This window comes from Gymnoscopelus braueri (genome assembly GCF_963280865.1).
Source record: "Gymnoscopelus braueri genome assembly, chromosome: 17".
Lineage (NCBI taxonomy): Eukaryota > Metazoa > Chordata > Actinopteri > Myctophiformes > Myctophidae > Gymnoscopelus > Gymnoscopelus braueri.
Window position 1 is genome coordinate 11734782 of NC_137617.1, and position 21095 is coordinate 11755876.

Below are 21095 nucleotides of genomic sequence, written 5' to 3' on the forward strand. Positions count from 1 at the left end.
TGATCTGATTTTGAATAGTCATACTTATACATTCTGTCATTGGGTGAATTTGTAGCCATTGAAATAATTGTAGATGAGATATTCTATTTTTGAAGATCTTTGAAAAATATAGACATTTCTTAACATAAATCTTCTCTTTTGGGTTTCCCTGGCACAAAACATTTCAGATGGGGGTCCGCAATTAAATACATATCAATTTGGGGGTCTTTGACATGAAAACGTTTAGACCACCAATTACAGATGTTGACAACCCTCTGGAAACGAACTGACACTAAACGGATGGACAAAAATAATACAAACTAATGAAAAATGAAAAACCGTAATAACTCCTCCCTCTGTCTGTCTGTAGAAGCAATGGAGATTCAATTGGAGACAAACAAGAAGGCTCACTTCAGGAAGAAGGTATTCAGCCATAAGCATACAAAATAAACACACTATACACAAACACAGGGAGGTGTGCTATGGGTGTGACAGAGAAGTTCAAGGTGGAAGTGGGTCTGCATCAAGGATCGGCACTGAGCCCCTTCTTGTTCGCTGTGGTGATCGACAGGCTGACGGATGAGGTTAGAGCGGAATCCCCATGGACCATGATGCTTGCAGATGACATTGTGATCTGTAGTGAGAGCAGTGAGCAGGTAGAGGAAAATCTAGAGAGGTGGAGATATGCCCTGGAAAGGAGAGGAATAAAGGTTAGCCGCAGCAAGACAGAATACATGTGTGTGAATGAGAGGAACCCAAGTGGAACAGTGAGGTTACAGGGAGTAGAGGTAAAGAAGGTCGTTAATGTAAAAATAAAAAAATCATATCACAAAAAGATTTTGCGGACCCCCTGTAGTAGCTCTGAGGAACCCCTAGGGGTCCCGGACCCCCTGTTGAAGACCCCTGACTTAGGGTCAACATTCCAGAGCAATGGAGAGTGTGGAAAAGAGGTGAAGAAAAGAGTGCAAGCTGGTTGGAACGGGTGGAGAAAAGTGTCAGGTGTGACGTGTGATGGGAAAGTATCAGCAAGAATGAAAGGGAAGGTGTACAAGACGGTGGTGAGACCGGCTATGTTGTATGGTTTAGAGACAGTCGCACTGAGGAAAAGACAGGAAGCAGAGCCGGAGGTACCAGAGACTAAAATGTTGAGGTTCTCTCTGGGAGTGACAAGGATGGATAGGATCTGGAACGAGTGCATCAGAGGGACAGCGCATGTTAGATGTTTTGGAGATAAAGCTAGAGAGGCCAGACTGAAATGGTTTGGACATGTACAGAGGAGGGAGGGATGGTGAGTATATCGGTAGAAGGATGCTGAGGTTGGAACTGCCTGGCAGGAGGCTTATAGAGGAAGACCAAAGAGGAGATTTATGAATGTAGTGAAAGAGGACATGAAGTTAGTTGGTGTGAGAGAAGAGGAGGCAGAGGACAGGGTGAGATGGAGGCAGATGATTCGCTGTGGTGACCCCTGAAGGGAACAGCCGAAAGGAAAAGAAGACGCATCAAACAAGTGCTCACTTACAGGCATACTAGAGCTGCAACTATCTATTATTTTCTTATTGATTATTCTATCGATCACTTGTCCGATTCATCAAATAATTGAGAAGCTTTTTTTAAATATATCAACTAGTTGATTAACCACTTACGCCCTATTTTATACTTTGTCGCACAACACTGTCATGTGAATATAGTGAAGATAGCCGATCTACAAGCTAGCTATCGCAACACATTGTTAGCTTATAGATCGACTATTTTCACTATTGTTAAACTTTGACATGCCCAAAAATAGGGAACGATTATTAATCGGTTATTTTATCAAATTGTCGATTGTCGATTCATATTTTGTATAGTTGATTAGTTTCTCATTATGTTGCTATATACAGTATATCTCTGCTGTCGGGCAGAAACCAGCTATGTCAAAAATATAAACTTTTCAGGAAATGAAAAAAGCATGTTTTTAAACCAAACAACACTGCCTCATCAAAGTTGGTATGGTGACTTTATACATTGTCAGACACTTGAATGTGTCTTTATATTATCATCACTTTACCCAAATACAGCTCATGTGGAGTTAGGAGGTTTTTGACCATTAATGTGGAGATTTTATATCCGTCTGACCTCTTCATTCTAATCAATGATGGAAAAAACAGCATCTCCAAAGTTGGAGTTAGGTGGTTTGACCCACAGTTTTGAGGATCCAATGGAGGTTTAGTCAGAAGCCCTTTTTAATACTTTTCATTGGTTCAATATTTGTAAAACCCACACACAGACATAAATGGTGTTCAATAACACTGATTTATTTAAAAAGACGTTCAGCCCTTATAGTGTGTTTGTGTGTGTGTTTTTTTTTGTGTGTGTTTAGAAGCATCCAAATAAAGGCAAAGGGAAAGGTAAGTGGATTCATATTATATACTGTTTAGGTTAGGGTGATTTATACTATATAAACTTTATACGTTATACTAGTAGTGAGTGTGTCTTAGTTATACTTAGATGTGGCAACTGAATATAGCCTTCAAAGTTTCAAACGTATGATTTTTTTTCACATTTTGTAAACAAATATTTGAAAATAGAAGATCTACAAACTCACAACACGCCACGATGCGACACGTTGTGAGCTTGTAGATCGGCTATTTTCAAATAGCCAAAGTATAGGGCTGAAGTGGTTAATGTATGTTTTTTTATAATAATACAAATCTACAAAGTAACCAGTAACTAACGTTTTCATATAATTGTAGTGGAGTAAAAGTACAATATTTGCCTCTGAGATGTAGTGGAGTAGAAGTAATACTCCAGTATTATAAGTAATATAATATTTAATATTATTATATTATAAAAAATTCTCGGTACAAAGCCATTTAATTCTTTCTTGTTCTTTACAGCGGATCTCCCAACATGTGACATGGCCGATTCTGTGGCGTCATCACAATCCTCCTGCGACTACCTCGCTACGCAGGTAAATACGATTACAGCTGTGAGTGGAAAAAAAATAATGTTTTATTATTTCATGTTTTATGTATCGAGTCACTCTGCGCCGTCTGCGGTCTTCAAAGCCCTAGACGAATTCAATTTATGAAGAATAGGCAAACAGATTTAGCATCATATGCAAGATTAGAAATTGTGACTCCAACCCGTTGCTTGATCAGCAGTATTTGTTTGAAGTCAATCTGGGAACACATTTTTTGCCTCTGAGGGCACCACCTCCTTTTTTGTGTAGAAACAGGAACTCGGTTTGGCTCCTCCCCTTTCTTAGTCCACGTCCTCCCTGGTGCTTCTGTTTTTTACAACATTACATGTTTAACCCATTTAGACCGGGAAAGAATCGGTGTCATTTTTAGATTTCTTTGGCTATTCAAAAATCTGCATCTTTTTTTTTTTTTATCGTGAAACTTTGTGCAAATCTTTGAATACATATATTTTTTAAAGTGAACATTTGTAACTCAAATCTTTGCTTCTGGGGATTCTACAAAATGTTCTTCTAAATCCTACAGTTTTTTGAAAAATGTATGTTTCTATATCAGTGGTTCTCAAACTTTTTCATGTCAAGGGCTCCCAAAATTATATGTATTTGGCCGCAGACCCCCATCTCAAAATATTTTGTAATAGTAGGGACCCCCAGAAGCAAAGATTTAAGTAAAAAAAAAATATATATATATTCGAATATTTGAACAAATTTTCACGATTTTTCAAAAGATTGCAGATCTACAAGCTCATAGCGCGGCACTCTGTGCCACGCTATGAGCTTGTATATCTGCTATATTTTGAATAGCCAAAGAAATCTAAAATGACAGAGGCGTTCCCGGATTGAATGGGTTAAGGCAGATCAATCTGTCATGAGAGATTAGTTTGAAAAATGTAAACAACGCTGCATTGTCCCGTTATGCCCTATAGATGGCAGCAGCCACTGCATTTCTTTCCCCCTGCTGAGCTGCCAGATCCTGGATGACAGACTACCCGCCCGGCTCACTTAAAAAAAAAAGTGCCCCTCAGCAGCTTTCTAAATTGCATTTCATTTATGTCAGGGAGGGGAAATACTGCCTTGGAGATGATTTCTTGTTTTCTGGCCCATCCATCTTCCAGTGGGCTTTTTCACTTTCATCCGTCTGCGGTATTTGACTGGGAGCTGGAGCTGGGCTCTCTGGTAGTTTAGAGAGAGCCCTGGTTTAAACACAGCTGAGCACACACAGTGTTAGTTCTCTCTCTCTCTCTCTCTGTGTGTGTGTGTGTGTGTGTGTGTGTGTGTGAGTGTGAGTGAGACTATACTTTTGAGGACCACATGTCCCCACTAGTATAGTAGAATTTGATCCAGGATCCTGGTCCTCACAAGAAAAATGGTTGATTTATGGTTGAAAAAAGGTTTTTAGTTACAGTTAGGAAGGTGTATGGATTGGAATTAGAGTTAAACGTGATTTATATTTAGTTGCATGCCAGTGTCATGCACCCAAAAATGTAATATAATATATAAATAATCTATAAGTGAGCTTATAGATCTGCTATTTCAGGCTTACGTTTAAAAAAAATGGCATTAATAAAATTGCCGTCCTAAAACGTTGATATCCTCACAAGTATAGTAATACAAACCTGTGTGTGTGTGTGTGTGGTGACAGTTGACACATAATCGATGCACTCCTGCTGTAAGCTGAAACGATTTAATTCAGACTTTGTTGGTATCAGCCTACTGTAGCTAAGCAGTAACACAGTCAACAGACAAACAAACAAATGCACATGCATGCAGACAGACAGACAGACAGACATGCTGTAGCAGCAGTGTCCAGTTTACACCAGTGGTTCTCAAACCTTTTCAAGTCAAGGACCCCCAAATTCATATGTATTTGGCTGTGGACCTCCTCAAGGTTTTGTGCCAGGGCCCCAGAAGAGAAAATGTATGTAACATTTTTTTCAAAAATGTTCAAACCTTTTCGATATTTAAAAAAAAATAGCAGATGTACAAGCTCGTAGAGCTGCTATTTCCGAATAGCCAACATCTAAATGGATAAAGTGGTTAAAATGATTGTGTAGCTACTTTTGCTGGGGAGCCCCTGGAACCCCACCAAGGACCCCTGGGGGTCCCCAGACCAGTGGTGTAAACCACTGGTTTACACCACTACTTGTGCTGCTGACTGAGAGCTCAGTCATGCCTCTCAAGTAAGAAACATAACCTTTGCCCCCTAGCATTTTGTGGAGACCTTCGGTTCCACCATACGGACTCCAAAAGGAAGTACCTGTTTAAACCTTGAATTAACATGTGATCTGTATCTGGATGAGGAGGCTCACAGTGATTGGATCTCAGTTAAAAGTCAACCAGGTCTAACTGCAAATCTTCAATTGACCCCGCACTTTAATCAAGATGTGCAACCTTTAATCAAACTTATCAGTTTTTGTTTTATAGTGTTTTGATGTTTTTTTTAATGCAAATGTCTATTGTAGCACTTTGAGATTTGTACAAATGTAAAGTTCCTTTTACATAAAATGTGTTACTATTATTTAAACGATTATAAAAAATATTTGATTATCGATAATTACATTTAATTATCGATTAATAATGTTCCTCCCTTGTCATAAAAACGTAACAAAAATAGTAATAGCACATCTACAAACTCGCAAGCTTGTAGATCGGCTATTTTGCACTATTCTTTCACAACACTGTTGTGCGACATAGTATAAAATGTAATTACCGTAATCGATAGAATAATCACTAAGAAAAGATTCAATAGTTGCAGCCTTGCTCTCATCACGTCATACCCAGAATAGTGTTTCTGCATTATTTTCGTGGCTGGACTTGGGATCAGGTGGGAAACGCCAGTCATGACGAGCCAGTGTTTGAGTTGACATGTGTGTTTTGTAGTGAAACACTGGCAACACACTTTTAATCTGATAGGTTAATGCAGTGGTTCTCAAACTGTGGGTTACAAAATGTAATGCCTCAACTCCTACAATTCCAAGTGCTTGTCAGGATGGGGGGTCCCCAGTTCAAATATGATTATTTTGGGGGGTCGTGGCCTGAAAGGTTTGAGAACCACTGGGTTACTGGATCAGTATGTGTTGACTGACTTGCCGCCCCACCTCCTTGTGCGCTGTGGAACTTACAGTAGCGTAATGCACGATCACAACAATACCAACAGATGGCATTTTAATGCAAGGTGTAAATGGGGTCAGACTCTGACAGGTATTCCGCTTGTGCACCTCCCTCTTTACCTCGCATGCTCTCTCTCTCTCTATTTCTCTCTCCTCCTGGCACTAACAACTAGTGTTTTCTGGCCCGAAACCCTTGCTAGTTACCCTCCATCACTGAGTAATATGCCTCTTGTCTCTTTATTATCAGCAAAAGCTGGAGATGAAGGAAGAGCTGGCACGGATGGAGAAAATGATGGCGGCTTTGAAGGAGGCACTCAAGGCCAAGGAGGGCACTTCTTCTCAACAAGCCGGCATGACCTCTGACCTCCCGCTACAGCTTCAAAGTAGCAGATCCACAGGTACACATGGTTTAAAGTTCTCAGTCGCCACAAATTATTTCAGTCATTTGGATTTCATAGAAGTCAGCATGGCTTCTATGGAAGCATGTTGTTATTATTTAAGCGTTGATATCGCTGATGATGACTTGCCAGAGGGCCGGAAACTTGTTCCTTCTTGGGTATGATGGGATAAAATAACCGCCAGAAGTGTGATCTCGTTCTTTTTAGTAGACTGTACAAGGATTACACGCCGACTGGTCTGAGAGCAGATGCAGGAAAAAACCCACCTGCGAGCAATATAGGGGTACAACTGTTAATAGAACTAATACATAGATTTAGTCGATTATACATAGATTTAGTCGATTATACAAAATATGTATAATCGATAATTTGATCAAATAATTGATTAATAATTGATCCCTATTGTAGGCGAAAATGTCCAAAACAATCAAATAAATGGTGAAAGAGTTCTTTTTTCATATTTTTTGCATGACACTGTTGTGAAGAATTATAAAATAATGCTGTGTAATAATTTGGTTATATTATATTCTATAAAAAAAAACTAAACAAAAAAATGCTTCTCGGTTATTTGATTAATCGAAAAAGTAATCAACAGAATAATCGCTAAGAAAATAATCAGTACTTGCTGCAGCCAATATTGGTGAAATGGAATGGGTTATTGGTACACAAAACTGTTAACCCACATAGCAAGAGGCAACACAAAGCAAAACCACTTGACTGTATGGATGTTAAACATAGACAAACATAGAACTCCGTAATGGAGATAAACTTCATTCATTCAATGATACAGAAGAAGTAGTGGTGTGTGTCTTTATTGTTCTGCTGAAGCCATGGATTGGACTGGTATAACTTGTTACCGAGTACAGGCTTAGAGCTCTAAATTGCATAAGACCATGCAGTCTTATGCAAAGGTTAAAATGTCATTTAGATGGGATGTTATTTAGACAGATGCTAGGTTCATTTGTTTACCTGGCATCCTATAGTTTCTATAGTTTAAATGTACAGATTATTATTTTTTGGTATTATATTTTTTAGAATGATGCTAGGTAGGTTGGTTTGCCTATGATCCTAGATTACTGAGACACAACACTGTGTCTCTGCATTTGATGTATGTGTTAATTTCTTTGGTAAATGAAAAAAATAAAACCTAAAAAGTAAAAAAAAAACACGGCCCCCTCAAGTATTAGAAGGACAATATTAGTCGCCAGAACCAAGGACGGGTGTTTTCGATGAATCTATCATGGTTTATATGGAGTTTGAAGTTACAATGGGTTTGTGTAGGAAGGGGGCGTGTCTGATCAAATTAATATCGAATCTAAATACTGAATCAAGCAACTGAAAAACTGTCAGGGGTGCTCATGAAAGCCAGAGGAGACGTTAAAATGACCCCAAATGTGTTTGAAAGTGAAATATCCCTTTTAACCCATTAAAACCGGGAAAGCATCTGTGTCATTTTAGATTTCAGCTATATCTATATAGCAACATACGTAGAACAGTGGTTTAACTCATTGAGTGCCATTAACGTGTTTCACGTGTTTTAGCGCTATGGTGCAACGTGCCATTAACGTGTTTCACGTGTTTTTGAAAAAAAAAAAAAATCTTCCTGAACCCAAGATATCATTATCTGAAGATTTGCAGCTCCATCCACTCCTTGTTTAACTTATAACTGAAAAAGGCTGTATCTCAGCTTCCTAAGCACTTTTGTTTTACTAAATTAAAAATTGTAATAAAAATTGTAATGGCCAGAAATAGATATTAATAATTATGGCACTCAATGAGTTAAAACGGTGTTCTAAAAAATAGCAGATATACAAGCTCACAGCGCATCACTTCGTGCCGCGTTGCGAGCTTGTACATCTGCTATTTTTTTACATTTTAGAAAAAAATGTCTCTTCTGGGGGTGCCTGGCACAAAACATTTTCAGATGGGGGATCCGCGGCCAAATACATATCATTTTGGGGGTCCTTAGCAGTGTGAGAACCACTGGTTTAGAAGGCATTTGTACAATCGGCCTCAGATCTTAATGGGATAAGCTAATTCATAATTCATAATCAACTTCATACCTGATTCAGAACATCCCTTTGACCTTTTACCTGTCTGCCTTGAGCCACGTCAACAAAGTCAATGCAATGTCATTGCTTCATGAAGAAACATTCCTGAATGTGATGGCTGTTTTTGTCATTGTTCCATGAAGGAACAGTCCTGAATGTGATGGCTGTTTTTGTCATTGTTTCATGAAGGAACTGTCCTTAACAACTCATTCAGTGCCACTGGACGTCTAAAACGTCCCAAAAAAAAAAGTTCAGAACCGAAGATATGATGATTTGAAAATGTTCTGCTCCATTCACTTCTTGTTTAACTTCTTACTGAAAAAGGCTGTATCTCGGCTCCTAAGCACTTTTTTTTACAATTAATTTAGGCTGTGGCACTGAATGGCACTTTTTTACAATGAATTTTGGCCAGTGGCACTGAATGAGTTAATGTGGTGGCTGTTTTATGAAGGAACTGTCCTGAATGTGATGGCTGTTTTATGAAGGAACTGTCCTTAATGTGGTGGCTGTTTTATGAAGGAACTGTCCTTAATGTGGTGGCTGTTTTATGAAGGAACTGTCCTTAATGTGGTGGCTGTTTCATGAAGGAACTGTCCTTAATGTGGTGGCTGTTTCATGAAGGAACTGTCCTGAATGTGGTGGCTGTTTCATGAAGGAACTGTCCTGAATGTGATGGCTGTTTTATGAAGGAACTGTCCTGAATGTGATGGCTGTTTTGTCACTTATTTATGAAGGACATGTCCTGAATGTGATGGCGTCTTTATCTCCCCAAGGCCATGACCTTCACGTGACGCTGCCATGTGGCCAGGACACCCGGAGGCTTTCTGCCAGGTAGGCAAATCCTGATGTGATGTGACAATACCTTACATCAGTGTTCCAGGGGGTCCCCTGGCAAAATGTGGTATAGCAAGCTGAACCACTTTAACCCCATGTTATACTATGGCTATTTCAAAACTTGAAAAGTCTTGAAAGATTGTGAACAATTTGGAATATTTTTTGAAAATTCACAACATCTTCTCTTATGGGGGCTCCCTTGCACAAAATATTCCTTGACATGAAAATGTTTGAGAACCACTGCCTTACATTCCCAATGCATACCTCAACTCATATGATTAAACCTCGACTTTGACGAACCTTGACTTTGAACACCTAAAAGACGCGTCTGATTCAACGGTACGTCTCTGATATTATCATAATTATTTCTTCCAGTTGGTGAAACGGCGGATTGCCTTGTTAATAGATTTAAAGCCATTTTACAACAGAACAATAACTCGAATGAGTGGCAGGTAATTGTCTTCTCTTTCGGTAAGCGAGGAAGAAAGTTTGCCTTAGCCCTTGTGCGCGTGTGTGTGTGTGTGTGTGTGTGTGTGTGTTTGTGTGTGTGTGTGTGTGTGTGTGAGCAGGCTGGCTTGCGCAGGGTGATGAATCTCAAGAGGACAGGCAGATAATCTCCCTAATGAACACCAGAATGTGCTTATGCTGTGGGAGAATAAAAAAGTCATTAGTGACTGCATCTTATTTGTCATTTAGGGCACTTAGAGGAAAACTTGTGTTGCTGGTGTAATTCATCTCTCCTGCTTGACTGCACCACCCCCCCCCCCCCAACCCCCCCGTCTCACTGGCTTCTAAGTGCTGTCCTCTTGGGGGGCTTAGAATCGGATGAGGCACTATAGGAGACATGCATTTCGTTGCTGTCGCGTGGAAACCATGTTTTGTAATCTTTGCATGTTGTTTCATGTTTGCTTTGGCAATGTAAACATGCGTTTCCCCATGCCAATAAAGCCCCATTGAATTGAGTTGCATGTCCAAAGCCGTTCCCTTTTTATTATGACGAGACACATTGTGAGCTTGTAGATCGGCTATTTTCACTACTTTTGTGCGACACTCTTGTATGATGAAGTAGGGCATTCGTTTATGGGGAAAAAACAACAACACCAAAAGTTGAAATATACGAGGTTTCCGCCCGACAAGCAACCGATTTGCTCTCTACTGTACTGAGGAGTTTGCTGTATATTTACCCAAAGCGTGCTGTGTTAAACCGTAAAGAATGGCTCTCGGCGCTGTATTTGACATGTTGTCCCTAGGGTGGTTCGTTTGTTACTCAGATACAGGTAATTTGAATGTAGGCACTAGGCACACCTCCAACTTGTCTGCGTTAAGCCCGATTTATTCTTAGTTGCACACTGGTGTTGTGTGCCGTAAATGGCAGATATATCTGCTATTTACTGAGCACGACACCGCCAGGCAACTAAGTATAACAGAGATTTTAGGGGGGGGGGGGGAGCCCTTAGCTCTAGATAGCTTTGAGTAGAGCCAGAGAAGCGACGACGGCCCCCGAGAGAGTTGGCGAGAAGAGAAGTGCCAGCGCGTCTTCTATCGTATAGGAGACACGAGAACAGCCTGCCACAGCCACTGACAACCAGTGGTGGAAGAAAGTACTTGGATGTATTACCGTACTTTTAAAAAAAAAAGATCTGTCAATGCCACAATGTAATAAAAAAATATTCTGTTACAAGTAAAAGGCCTGTATTCAAAAGCTTTTTTTAACTTGAGTAAAAGTACAAAAGTATTGGCATCAAAATATACTTAAAGCTGTATTATGTAACTTTATTTGTGTATAAATAATTCATACAGGTTGTATTTGCTCTCCCTGCTCTTCTATTGAGACATTTAGTGTTGGGTTTGACACGATCTTTGACATCATCCTGTTTCTGGTTTGACAAAAAAAATGACCTGAAGGTATAGCAGGCAGGTTGAATTAGCTCAGTGGCTAAAACTTAAGCACTTGCGCAGGAGAACCGGGTTCAAACTTTTTCGAAAATAGCCGATCCACAGGCTCGCAGCGAGACGCGCCGTGAGTTTATAGATTGCCTATTTATGAATTGTAGAATTATGAAATAGGGTTCATGTGGTTAATGTATATTGTGTATTAATAATCTATATAGACAAAGTAACTTGATACTAAAGCTGTCAAATAATTGCAATGGAGTAAAAAGTACAATGTTGATACTGCCTCTGAGATTTAGGGCCCTATCTTGTGCGCCGTCTTACCCCTTATGCCTAAACATTTTTTAACGGTTAAAAATGGTTCAAATGGCCTATCTACAAACGGCTATTTTAACTATTTTAAAAAATGCTAAAAATGTATAGACATAAGGGGTAAGGCAAGATAATATATAAAGTAAAAAAAAAAGGAAATTCTCAAGTAAAATAATAGTACCTCAAATGTATGAGTAGATGAACTTACCAGTTACTTTCCACCACTGCTGAAAACCGATTCTTTATTCCTCCATGTCAGCTGTCTACTCTACACCAGTGGTTCTCAAAGTGGGGTCCAGGGACCCCAAGGGGTCTTTGGTGGGGGTCCCCAGCTAAATGTGTTAATACAGCAATGGCATCACAATAATTTTAACCACTTAATCCATATTTCATACGTTGGCTATTATAATGTTTATGAACTTCTACACATGGGTGCAGTGTTCGGTTTTCTGCGTTCCACGAAGGCTGACACTCTGTCTCCCCTAGCCTGGCATTGGCCAGACTCATAACGTGGATTATGTCTCCCCCTCCCCAGGGAGTCGGACGTGGAGAGGAACCCGAGCCCCCCCGTGCCATCTGGTCCGGGAAGAAGCGATGGTCATGGGCCAACCCTGCCCGGCCCACCGAAGCAGGACGGTAACACAGAACCAGGTCAGTCTGCGAGGCGTGGCAGCTAACATCCTTCATGCACTAATAGGACGAGGCAAGTGGTCATTTGTCAAAGGAAGATGAGATGATGATTGTAAAACGGGAAAGTTGCTGAAGGTGAGATCTTTCTCTCTTCGTGATTTTGAAGCTAGTGCTTGTCTCTCAAAAGGATATTGTGGCTGTCGGATACGTCCAAAAGCATTATATTTCAGGAAATGGAATGTTTCAATGGATCCAATTTAGTTGTTATTTGGTCACAAGCGTTTGTTACTGTTAATTGTTTAAGTATGTATAAAACCCACAGAAACACTTAACCACTTATACTGTAGTATATTGTGTAGTTCACTTTACAAAATAGTGAATATAGCAGATTTACAAGATCTCAACCTGGTGCGATGGAATGTGTTGTGAGCTTGTAGATCAGCGTTATTTTGCTACTTTAGTGTGAAACTGTCATATCAACTGTTGACTTGACACTGGGCATCAGTTTACAAAAAAACTAACGTTTTCGCCAGAAAGGTCCATATTTCAGTTGAGTTTGAAATGTTTTTGTCCTGTACATTCCATCGTTGCATTTGAGAGTGAAGTGGACAAGACTTCATGGTAAGTTTTAGCATTTAGGCTTCTAAAGTAAAAAACGAAATAACAAAAATGCTGACTCGCAGAACTAATTTAGCTCGAGGAAGTTTATTGTTGGGAATTGCAGCATAGACTGTAGAAACGTTATCCTCTACATGTAAAAATGTGCCCTTGGCTATATTTTTGGTATATTTAAAGACAGCCATGCTATAACACAGGTGCAACATAGCTGCAATCAAAGACAGCAACACATCATAACGGAGCGTCTACTGTCAGTTAAAGTTTTAAAGACAGTGGAGAGGGGGCAACTTCCTGATTTATAATGTTATCGTGCAGTTATAATCAGCATGAATAAATAATACAAATGAAAAGCAATTAAAACAGACATGTGTTTGAGGACGACATAGGACGGTGGCAGTAGACTTTAACAGAGGTTAGAGAAAACCTAACAATATCTATAGGCCTGTCATGATCATGCGATTTTATTTGACACTTGCTCTGCCATGATGAACCGTGTCTCACAGCATCAAGAGAGTTCTATGCACACCGCTCTAAGCCAGTGTTTCCCAAATAGTGGGTCGGGACCCATTTTTGGGTCATGCAAAAAAAATTATGGGTCATGAGTAGAAGTCCCCTTCTTTACATTTCCTAGATTGTTTTAAATTATTATATAAAAAAAGAAATAAACAGGCATATTTTTGTAAAGAATTTCAGAAATGCTGGTCTACAAGCTCATAATGCATCACGTTGCGACACGTTTGGAGCTTGTACATCTGCAATTTCCACAGAATCTTCGCCTGTTCACGCCGAATGTTCCCCCATCATGAACATGCCCAGAATAGCGATGCTAGGGTTCAAGTGGTTAATTGTTATCAATCCTTTTTGCTCTTTTTGTCTCTCCCTTGCGTAGCGAGGCAGCTGTCCAGACAGCCCAGCAGAGCCAGTGGAGCTGAGAGGAGTTCACAGGTCAAACCAGCGGACCAAACGCTGCAGGAAGCAAATGGCTCATTATTATCAGCACGGCGGGAAGCTGCAGACGCCGATGCCAGAGCCACCAGCGTGTCCTCGCCGGCACTCGGCCGCCATAGGGCTCCGTTGGTGCTGGTGTCCTCAGGATTGGGCTCGAGTGAGCAGGTGATTATCAGCAGGAAACAATTGATTTATTCCTATTATATTTGAGCGTTACTTATTTTTTCGTATTCTTAACCCATTAAAACCGTGAAAGTCTCATTAACACATTGACCGCCGGGCCCGTAGTTCTACGGGCCGTTAAATCCAACGGTTAAGCGCCGATCCCGTAGCCTACGGGCTGTGGTGCTTTTTCCTTTTTTTTAATTTTTTTTTTTTTTTTAATTTTCTAGGGGGACCATTTTCAGTGTAACACCACCCGAAGTCGACCGGAAGTGCGATCCCGTTTTTTGTTTCCCGTCTGCCTCCATTCTAAGTCGTACACAAAAAGCCCTGTAAACCTATGTAGTTTTTCATCCTCGCATTTCCCATGTTAACATAAACGGTCAGAACTCAAACATGGCGGCTCCGTTTGACACGTGGTTTGGACTGGTACACGCAGGGAGATGTCGCCGATGTAAACAGACCGTTTACGGCTCAATCAAAGGATTTTAACAAGATCTATGGCGACGTGAAAAAAACAAAAAACAACAATAAAACGTTGGCACTGGTGAGTACATTATGAGATTAACCTCTGGCGGTCAATGTGTTAACGCAACACATGACCAGTTCATTTCCTATAACACAATTATTCACAGTAACTGGGTTTTCTTGTGCATGCGTACACAATCTCTGTTGCAGCCAAATTAGTTAGTTTCACCTGTGTGTATAATTCATAACACATTACCATTCGATTTGTATACATATTATCATAATCATTAGTGTACTGTACAGTTCACTGTAAACTAGTCCCAGTGTTTGGTGTTTTGCTATTAGTAATCAGGCAGTTCAACCTCTAACCTGGAGGTGGAAAAGGACTTTGCTTAAAGGGATGACTAAGTATCAATTTAACAACTTAAACTCTAGTGTCCTTATTCTGGGTGAACTTTAGGTGAGATTAGGCTAGCATTTAGCAAAGATAGCTCACAACGCATCGCGACGTGTTGTGAGCTTGTATATCTGCTATTGATTTAGGAACAGTGAAGTAGGTAGGTTTTTAGTGGGTAAAGGCCCTTTGTATGCAATCCCTGCTCACGCCAACAATCCCCCCTTTCCTCACATATGACCAATTCCGTAAGTTTGACCTTCACCACCCAAACGTTAACCACTTTAACACTGGCATCCCAATGTTAGACATTACTAAAGTGAGCTTGTAGATCAGTTATTGTCAACATAATTTTGAAATTATTTTTGTGGTTAAATGGTTAATCATCCTGTCGGGGCAGCCTAACTGATCATTGCCACCAAGTTGAAAGAAAATCCACCCATCCGTTGTGACTGTAAGCTTTTGTTTACTCACCACCACAGACACATACACAGACGGTAGTGATTACAATGCCCTGCCTGCCACGCATGGCTGCAAGCAGAATAGAAACACAAAACAGCTATTCATCTTGTCGCCCTGCAGTGGATCATAATGTGTTATGCTTAAAGGGTTGTAAGTGATACGTTTTTGTAAAGAAAATATTAGGGATGCACCGTTCTGGCCGATACCGATAACCGATGTCAACATTGCTGTTATGGTCGATAACTGATATTTACAATGTAAATATCTGTATAAAAACATGTTCGAATTTTGTCCTTTCCGAAAAAGGCATATATAAGCACTGAATTTGAAATGCCTCTTTATTCCAAAAGTAGGGATGCACCGTATTGAAATAAACAAAACAAATGTAAACCCTTGTTGAACCTTTTGAAAGCTTCCCCAGAAAACACTGATTGAATCTGCAGCCTTTCATCATCACAAAAGGCCTTTTCAGCTTCACAATTCAAACATAATTATGCAATTATGCACTTAATAGAGGAATTAATAAATTGACTCAAAAGCTACTACAAAACGAAGGATTTCATTGCTTACGGTAATGAAAGCAGTCCATTAATTTATGCCAGGTGCGTCCTGTGCAACGTGTTGCCTCGGAAAACAACGGGAAGTGTTGATAAAATATAATCAATATTCGGTTACTGCATTGTCTAATTCTCGCTCAAAAGCTTCTTGAGAGCAATGTTTAACTGTAAATGACATTGTGCGTTTGTTTACATGGCTGCCATGTTGGATACAGCATAAAATCAAGCAGCGCAGATTGATATGATTAGAAAGCGGTCTGTTATTGAGCTCAGCGGTCATTATTCAAAAATAACACACCGCTGAATTCAGTGAGTGGCCAATCAGAATCAAGCATTCAACCAAGCCGTATAATAATAAAAATTTAAATATAGATTGGTTCGATACGATATTGCATTTTTAGGCCAACATCGGCCGATACCGATATGATGACCGATTAATTGTGCATCCCTAGTAAATCTCAGTTTATTACCCACTGTTGTTTAACACTTTCCGCTGTCTTGGTTTCACGCAGGTGATGGTCAGAAAGTTTGCCAAGAAGGTCGGCGGTCAAGTGCGTTCCCAGGTGACGGCCGAGGCCACTCACATCATCATGCACACAGGTAACAAACACGTTTATGTTACACATAATGGTGTGTAGTGTCAGTGTACAATGTATAGTCAAAATCTATATGGAAACATTGTGACTCACGCTGTAGATCGGCGATTCCCAACCTGTGGACTGGGCGCCCAAGTGGGCCGCCGTATAATTGGAAAAACACTATCAAGAGTTTAATGATAATATAACATTAATACATAAAAGAATCATGGTATTTTTTCTTTAAAACCTTTTTAGAAGACCTCAAAGGTTGGTGACGGGTGCACAGGACAAAAAAATGCATATGTTCAGAAGGGGATCTCTGATAATAACATCAAAGAAAGGGAACCGCACACTGTCTGGAACTTGACAGTTCGGACAGGCAAAAAATGTTGCTCTTCATTCGACGTTTCGGTCGTTAGACCTTCATCAGTTCAGACATTGTCTGTCCTGATGAAGGTCTAACGACCGAAACCTTCATCACGAAACGTCGAATAAAGAGCAGACAGTGTGCGGGTCCTTTTCTTTGATGTCATTATCAGAGATCCCCTTCTTTAAAACCTTGAAAAAAAAGTTTTCATTGTGATACCGATAAATATGAACTTTAAAGGATACTACGTTAGTTCCATTGATCCAAGCCGGAACACAATCGATTGATTGATCATTAAAATAAACGTGCTCTGAAAATGCACGCGGCTCACCCATCTGACCACTTAACACGGCTGCCGTGTTAAGTGGTCAGATGGGTGAGCCGCGAACGCTTAAAGATTTTCAAGTGGGCCCTGATCTAGAAAAGGTTGAGAACCGCTGCTGTAGACTTCTTATTTTTTTTGGCTGGTTCACCAAGTGCCATTGTCCCTCACCCTTCTGGACCCACAACATGAACACCATGTATGTTTTTAGACAGGCTAGCAGTCGCACACTCGCATTTTAAGCTAAAGCAACCAACGTTTTGACAGAAAGTCTTCTTCGGTGTCTGTCGGGGAAAAAAGTAGGTTGTTTCTGCTTAATCAAGTTGCACTGCGTCATGGCCATGAGTGTGCGACTGCTTTTATCCTTGAAACTTTGTCGGTCAGAACATTCGCTATTTCTGAGTCTGTTCCTCCCTTTGTCTTGCTATAGGCAGGCTTGCAAACAAAGAATAATTTCAAGAGACGAGTGCTCAGTGCTGTGCTAGTCAATACATTTGCGTTCCCCCGCTTTGAAGCACTTTAAGAGGCACTCGCCAGTTAGTCTCTTTGTATTGCTTGCTGTCGTTAACAGACCCCTGTAGATTCCAAGGTTTTAAATATTAATTATTATATAAGGATTTCTTTTTTTTTTTTAGCTCTCTGGGAATAACCATTTGCTCTGTTGTTTTCTGCTACGATACACTGCAAAAATCCTGAGGCTTATTTTAACTCTGACAGTTAAATGAAGCCCTCAGGGTTTTACTGTGTATGTTTCAGAAGCCTTTTCAAATTAATCCTTTGATGAGATAAGATAAACCATTATTGATCCCTGGAGGGAAATTCAGGTGCCACGGCAGCAACAGAAGTGCGAATGAGACACTGGACTCTATGCAGTATATCGCTGCTGTCGGCTGGAAACCTTGTATGTCCAAAACCGTTATTGATTCAAATTCAACAGTAGCAAAAATGGCAGATCTACAAGCTCAAAACACGCTTTTAATTTTTGCTACTTTTGTGTGACAATGTTGTATGATTAGGGCATTCTTTTAGGAAAAAAACGTTGAGATATGGAGATACAAGGTTTCTACCCGACAGCAACGACATCTGAAGATACTGTACGTACAGGCTATCAACAATGAATGTGTGAATGGACATGTTTACAGTCTAGCAACAGTGAATGTAAGCGTGACTACAGTATACTGTACTATAAACAGTACGGCCAGTCGACAGACCTTGAACTGTGAAAATGTGTGCGAAGCTTTGAATATGTATTTTTTTAAAGCCAACATTTGTAACTCAAATCTTTGCTTCTGGGGATTTTACAAATGTCTTCTAAATCCTAACAGTTTTCTGAAAAACGTATGTTGCTATAATATCAGTGGTGCTCAAACCTTTTCATGTCAAGGACCACCCAAAATTATATGCATTTGGCCGCGGACCCCCATCTAAAAATATTTAGTTCCAGGGACCCCCAGAAGCAAAGATTTGAGTTAAAAATCTATGTATATTTTCAAAGATTTGCATACATTCTCACGATTCTTTTTTCAAAAATAGCAGATCTACAAGCTCATAGCACGGCACTCGGTGCCGTGCTATGAGCTTGTATGAGCTCATAGCTATGAGCTTGTATGAGCTTGTATGAGCTTGTATATCTGCTATTTTTGAATAGCCAAAGAAATCTAGAATGACACAGATGCGTTCCCGGATTGAATGGGTTAATCAACAGATATGTTTCGCTTTCTCTGTCTCAAACACCCACATACACACACACACACACACACACACACACACACACACACACACTCTCTTCTGTGCTCATTCGTTCATCGCCGCTTCTAATTACCTCCTGCGATGAATCATTTTTTTTTATTTCAAAGCTAGCCATCTCCAAAGCACCGCATTAACTGATGTCGTTAAAGGAACCTTATTTAATGGCGACTTGTTTCCCAAGCAACCGAAAAGAACAGAACTTTTTTTTTGGTGGTTAAAAGGTTGCAGAAAGGGGTGGAGAAATCTCACTCCTTCCATTAGAGGAAAAAAATGGTTTCTAGTCATCAGGAACTAAATGATATGTGGTGATGTGCCGCAGACTTGTGTTTACGTTTTAGACCTAAGTGGTAATAAGTTGAGAGGGTAGACCACCAGCCCCCAACCCCGATGAACAACTGACTCTGGAAGTAATTTAGCTGAGAATTCAGCTGTGATCCACAGTCAGCTGAAGATAGCACAGGAGCAAAGTGGTAACCTTTGACCCTTCCATAACCTGAAACCTTCCACAAACCTGTGAAGTTCTGTGATGTTTTTTTTTTAATGTTTCCATTACAACCACAACCACCCTTGAAGGGGGAAGTACGTCGTCAAAAAAGAACTCGAACCACAAGCTTGTAGATATGCTCTTTTGTATAAGTTCTGAATTCTGGGTTCCCAGAACTCTGGTTTAGTAGCACCTCCTGAGCAGGGCCAAAAATGAGTGCGGAGTGCCTCCCGATGTCTTTTCTTCCGAAAGGAAGGTGATATAACTTTTTTTAAATTGCGTTGTTCCAAGCTTCGGATGGGTGGTCTCAGAACTTTTCTCTGAACCCTCCAGAATGTCCGGACTCTCTGCACTATAGCTCGGAAAGCCTGTCCGAACCCTGACGTTGGAAGGTTCTGAGGACCTTATCTGAAACCCAGCCGTAGTGTATGGAAACAAATCCAGAACCACAGCATGGCACGGTTCACTTAGATCTTGTGGTCAAAAAGAGCCGTATGACAGTCTGTGGCTTTGTAAGAGAGAACTTTGTTAGGCCCATCACTCTCAAACCGGTTGCTGGCTGCCGAGTACAAAGCCCATTAAACGGGAGGGTTGTCGACGGTGACATTATTTTGCAGCATTTAATTTAGTTGGGAGAATGGGAGACCCATTTGCACCCTGCAGCCTTTATCAACGTCTGTGGAAATGAGACCCGCTTCAGTGTTAAATAGTGTCTCCGAGGCGCAGGTGAAGTCATTTCCCTAGATTGCCTCTGTTTCGCCATCTCCCGGCATTCTGCTAATCCATATCTCATGATTGCTAAAAACTAAAATGGCTCTCTGACCATAACTTGCTCAAATGTTACTCACGCGAGCCCGTTGCATATAAATAAATGAATGCATGAATGAATATTGAAATGCAATGTTTAGTTTGATCAGAGCAGGAATCGGGAAGTACTTCTTGGACAGTAATACTTATAGAGTCGAAATGCTAATACGAAATACTAAAACTGGACACCATGGAGTGACTTAAAATCAATTAGACAAAAATCTACACAAAAGGGACATGACAAAAAAAAAACAAGAAACAATGAGTTAACAGAAACGGAAGGCAGGATATTCAATAGGAGACGATGTCTCTGCTGCCCACAACTTTTAGGTCAGTTTAGAGGCCCTGGTACATCTCCTACTGCCACATTAACCCTGGCCTCCCTAATTTGGCCACATTTCCCCCAAATGACAAACGTTTTCATTTTTTCCCCCAAAAAATTATACAAAATTGCAGATCTACGAGCTTGTAGATGTTTTGCTCTTGTATTATTGATTTGTGTGCTCCTTGTGTATTGCACTAGCTTGTACGGTAGATATTTTCTCTTTTTTTATTATTGATTTTTTTGTATTGATTTATGTGCTCTTTGTGTGTTGTGTATTTGGTTGGTTGCTTAATAACAGTGGTTCTCAAAGTGTTGGTACCGGCGACCCCCAGGGGTCCTTGAGGGGGTTCCGGGGGGTCCCCAGCCAAATGTGTTAATATAGCATAAAAATCCTTTTAACCACTTAAGCTCTATATACATAGGCTGTTCGAAAATAGCCGAATTATAAGCTCAAAACGCATCGTGATGTAACATGTTGTGAACTTGTAGATCTGCAATTTTCAAAAGATCTTGAAAAAAATGGAAAGATTTGGAATATTTTAACAACACAAATCTTGTAGGCCTATGGGGTTCCCTGACATAAAGTATTTTCAGGTGGGTGTCCGCGATCATATACATATTAATTTGGGGGGCCATTGACCTGGAAAAAGTTAGAAAACCAGTGCTTTTCAAGGCCCTTTAAAAGCCA

At 40.3% G+C, this 21095-nt stretch overlaps 1 protein-coding gene across 2 annotated transcripts in view; it reads left to right on the forward strand.

Annotated features, from left to right (window-relative positions):
* The window catches only part of LOC308105364 (uncharacterized protein), a 54609-nt gene that overhangs the window by 13593 nt on the left and 19921 nt on the right, over positions 1-21095 (forward strand). The window contains exons 11-18 of one of the 2 annotated variants that reach the window (XM_080456038.1): positions 350-402; positions 2339-2366; positions 2856-2929; positions 6296-6446; positions 9232-9328; positions 12072-12187; positions 13674-13897; positions 16288-16375. In XM_080456038.1, coding sequence (XP_080312164.1) covers positions 350-402; positions 2339-2366; positions 2856-2929; positions 6296-6446; positions 9232-9328; positions 12072-12187; positions 13674-13897; positions 16288-16375 — 831 coding nt within the window. The remainder of the gene's footprint in view (positions 1-349; positions 403-2338; positions 2367-2855; positions 2930-6295; positions 6447-9231; positions 9329-12071; positions 12188-13673; positions 13898-16287; positions 16376-21095) is intronic. The other variant, XM_080456039.1, reaches the window with a different exon arrangement.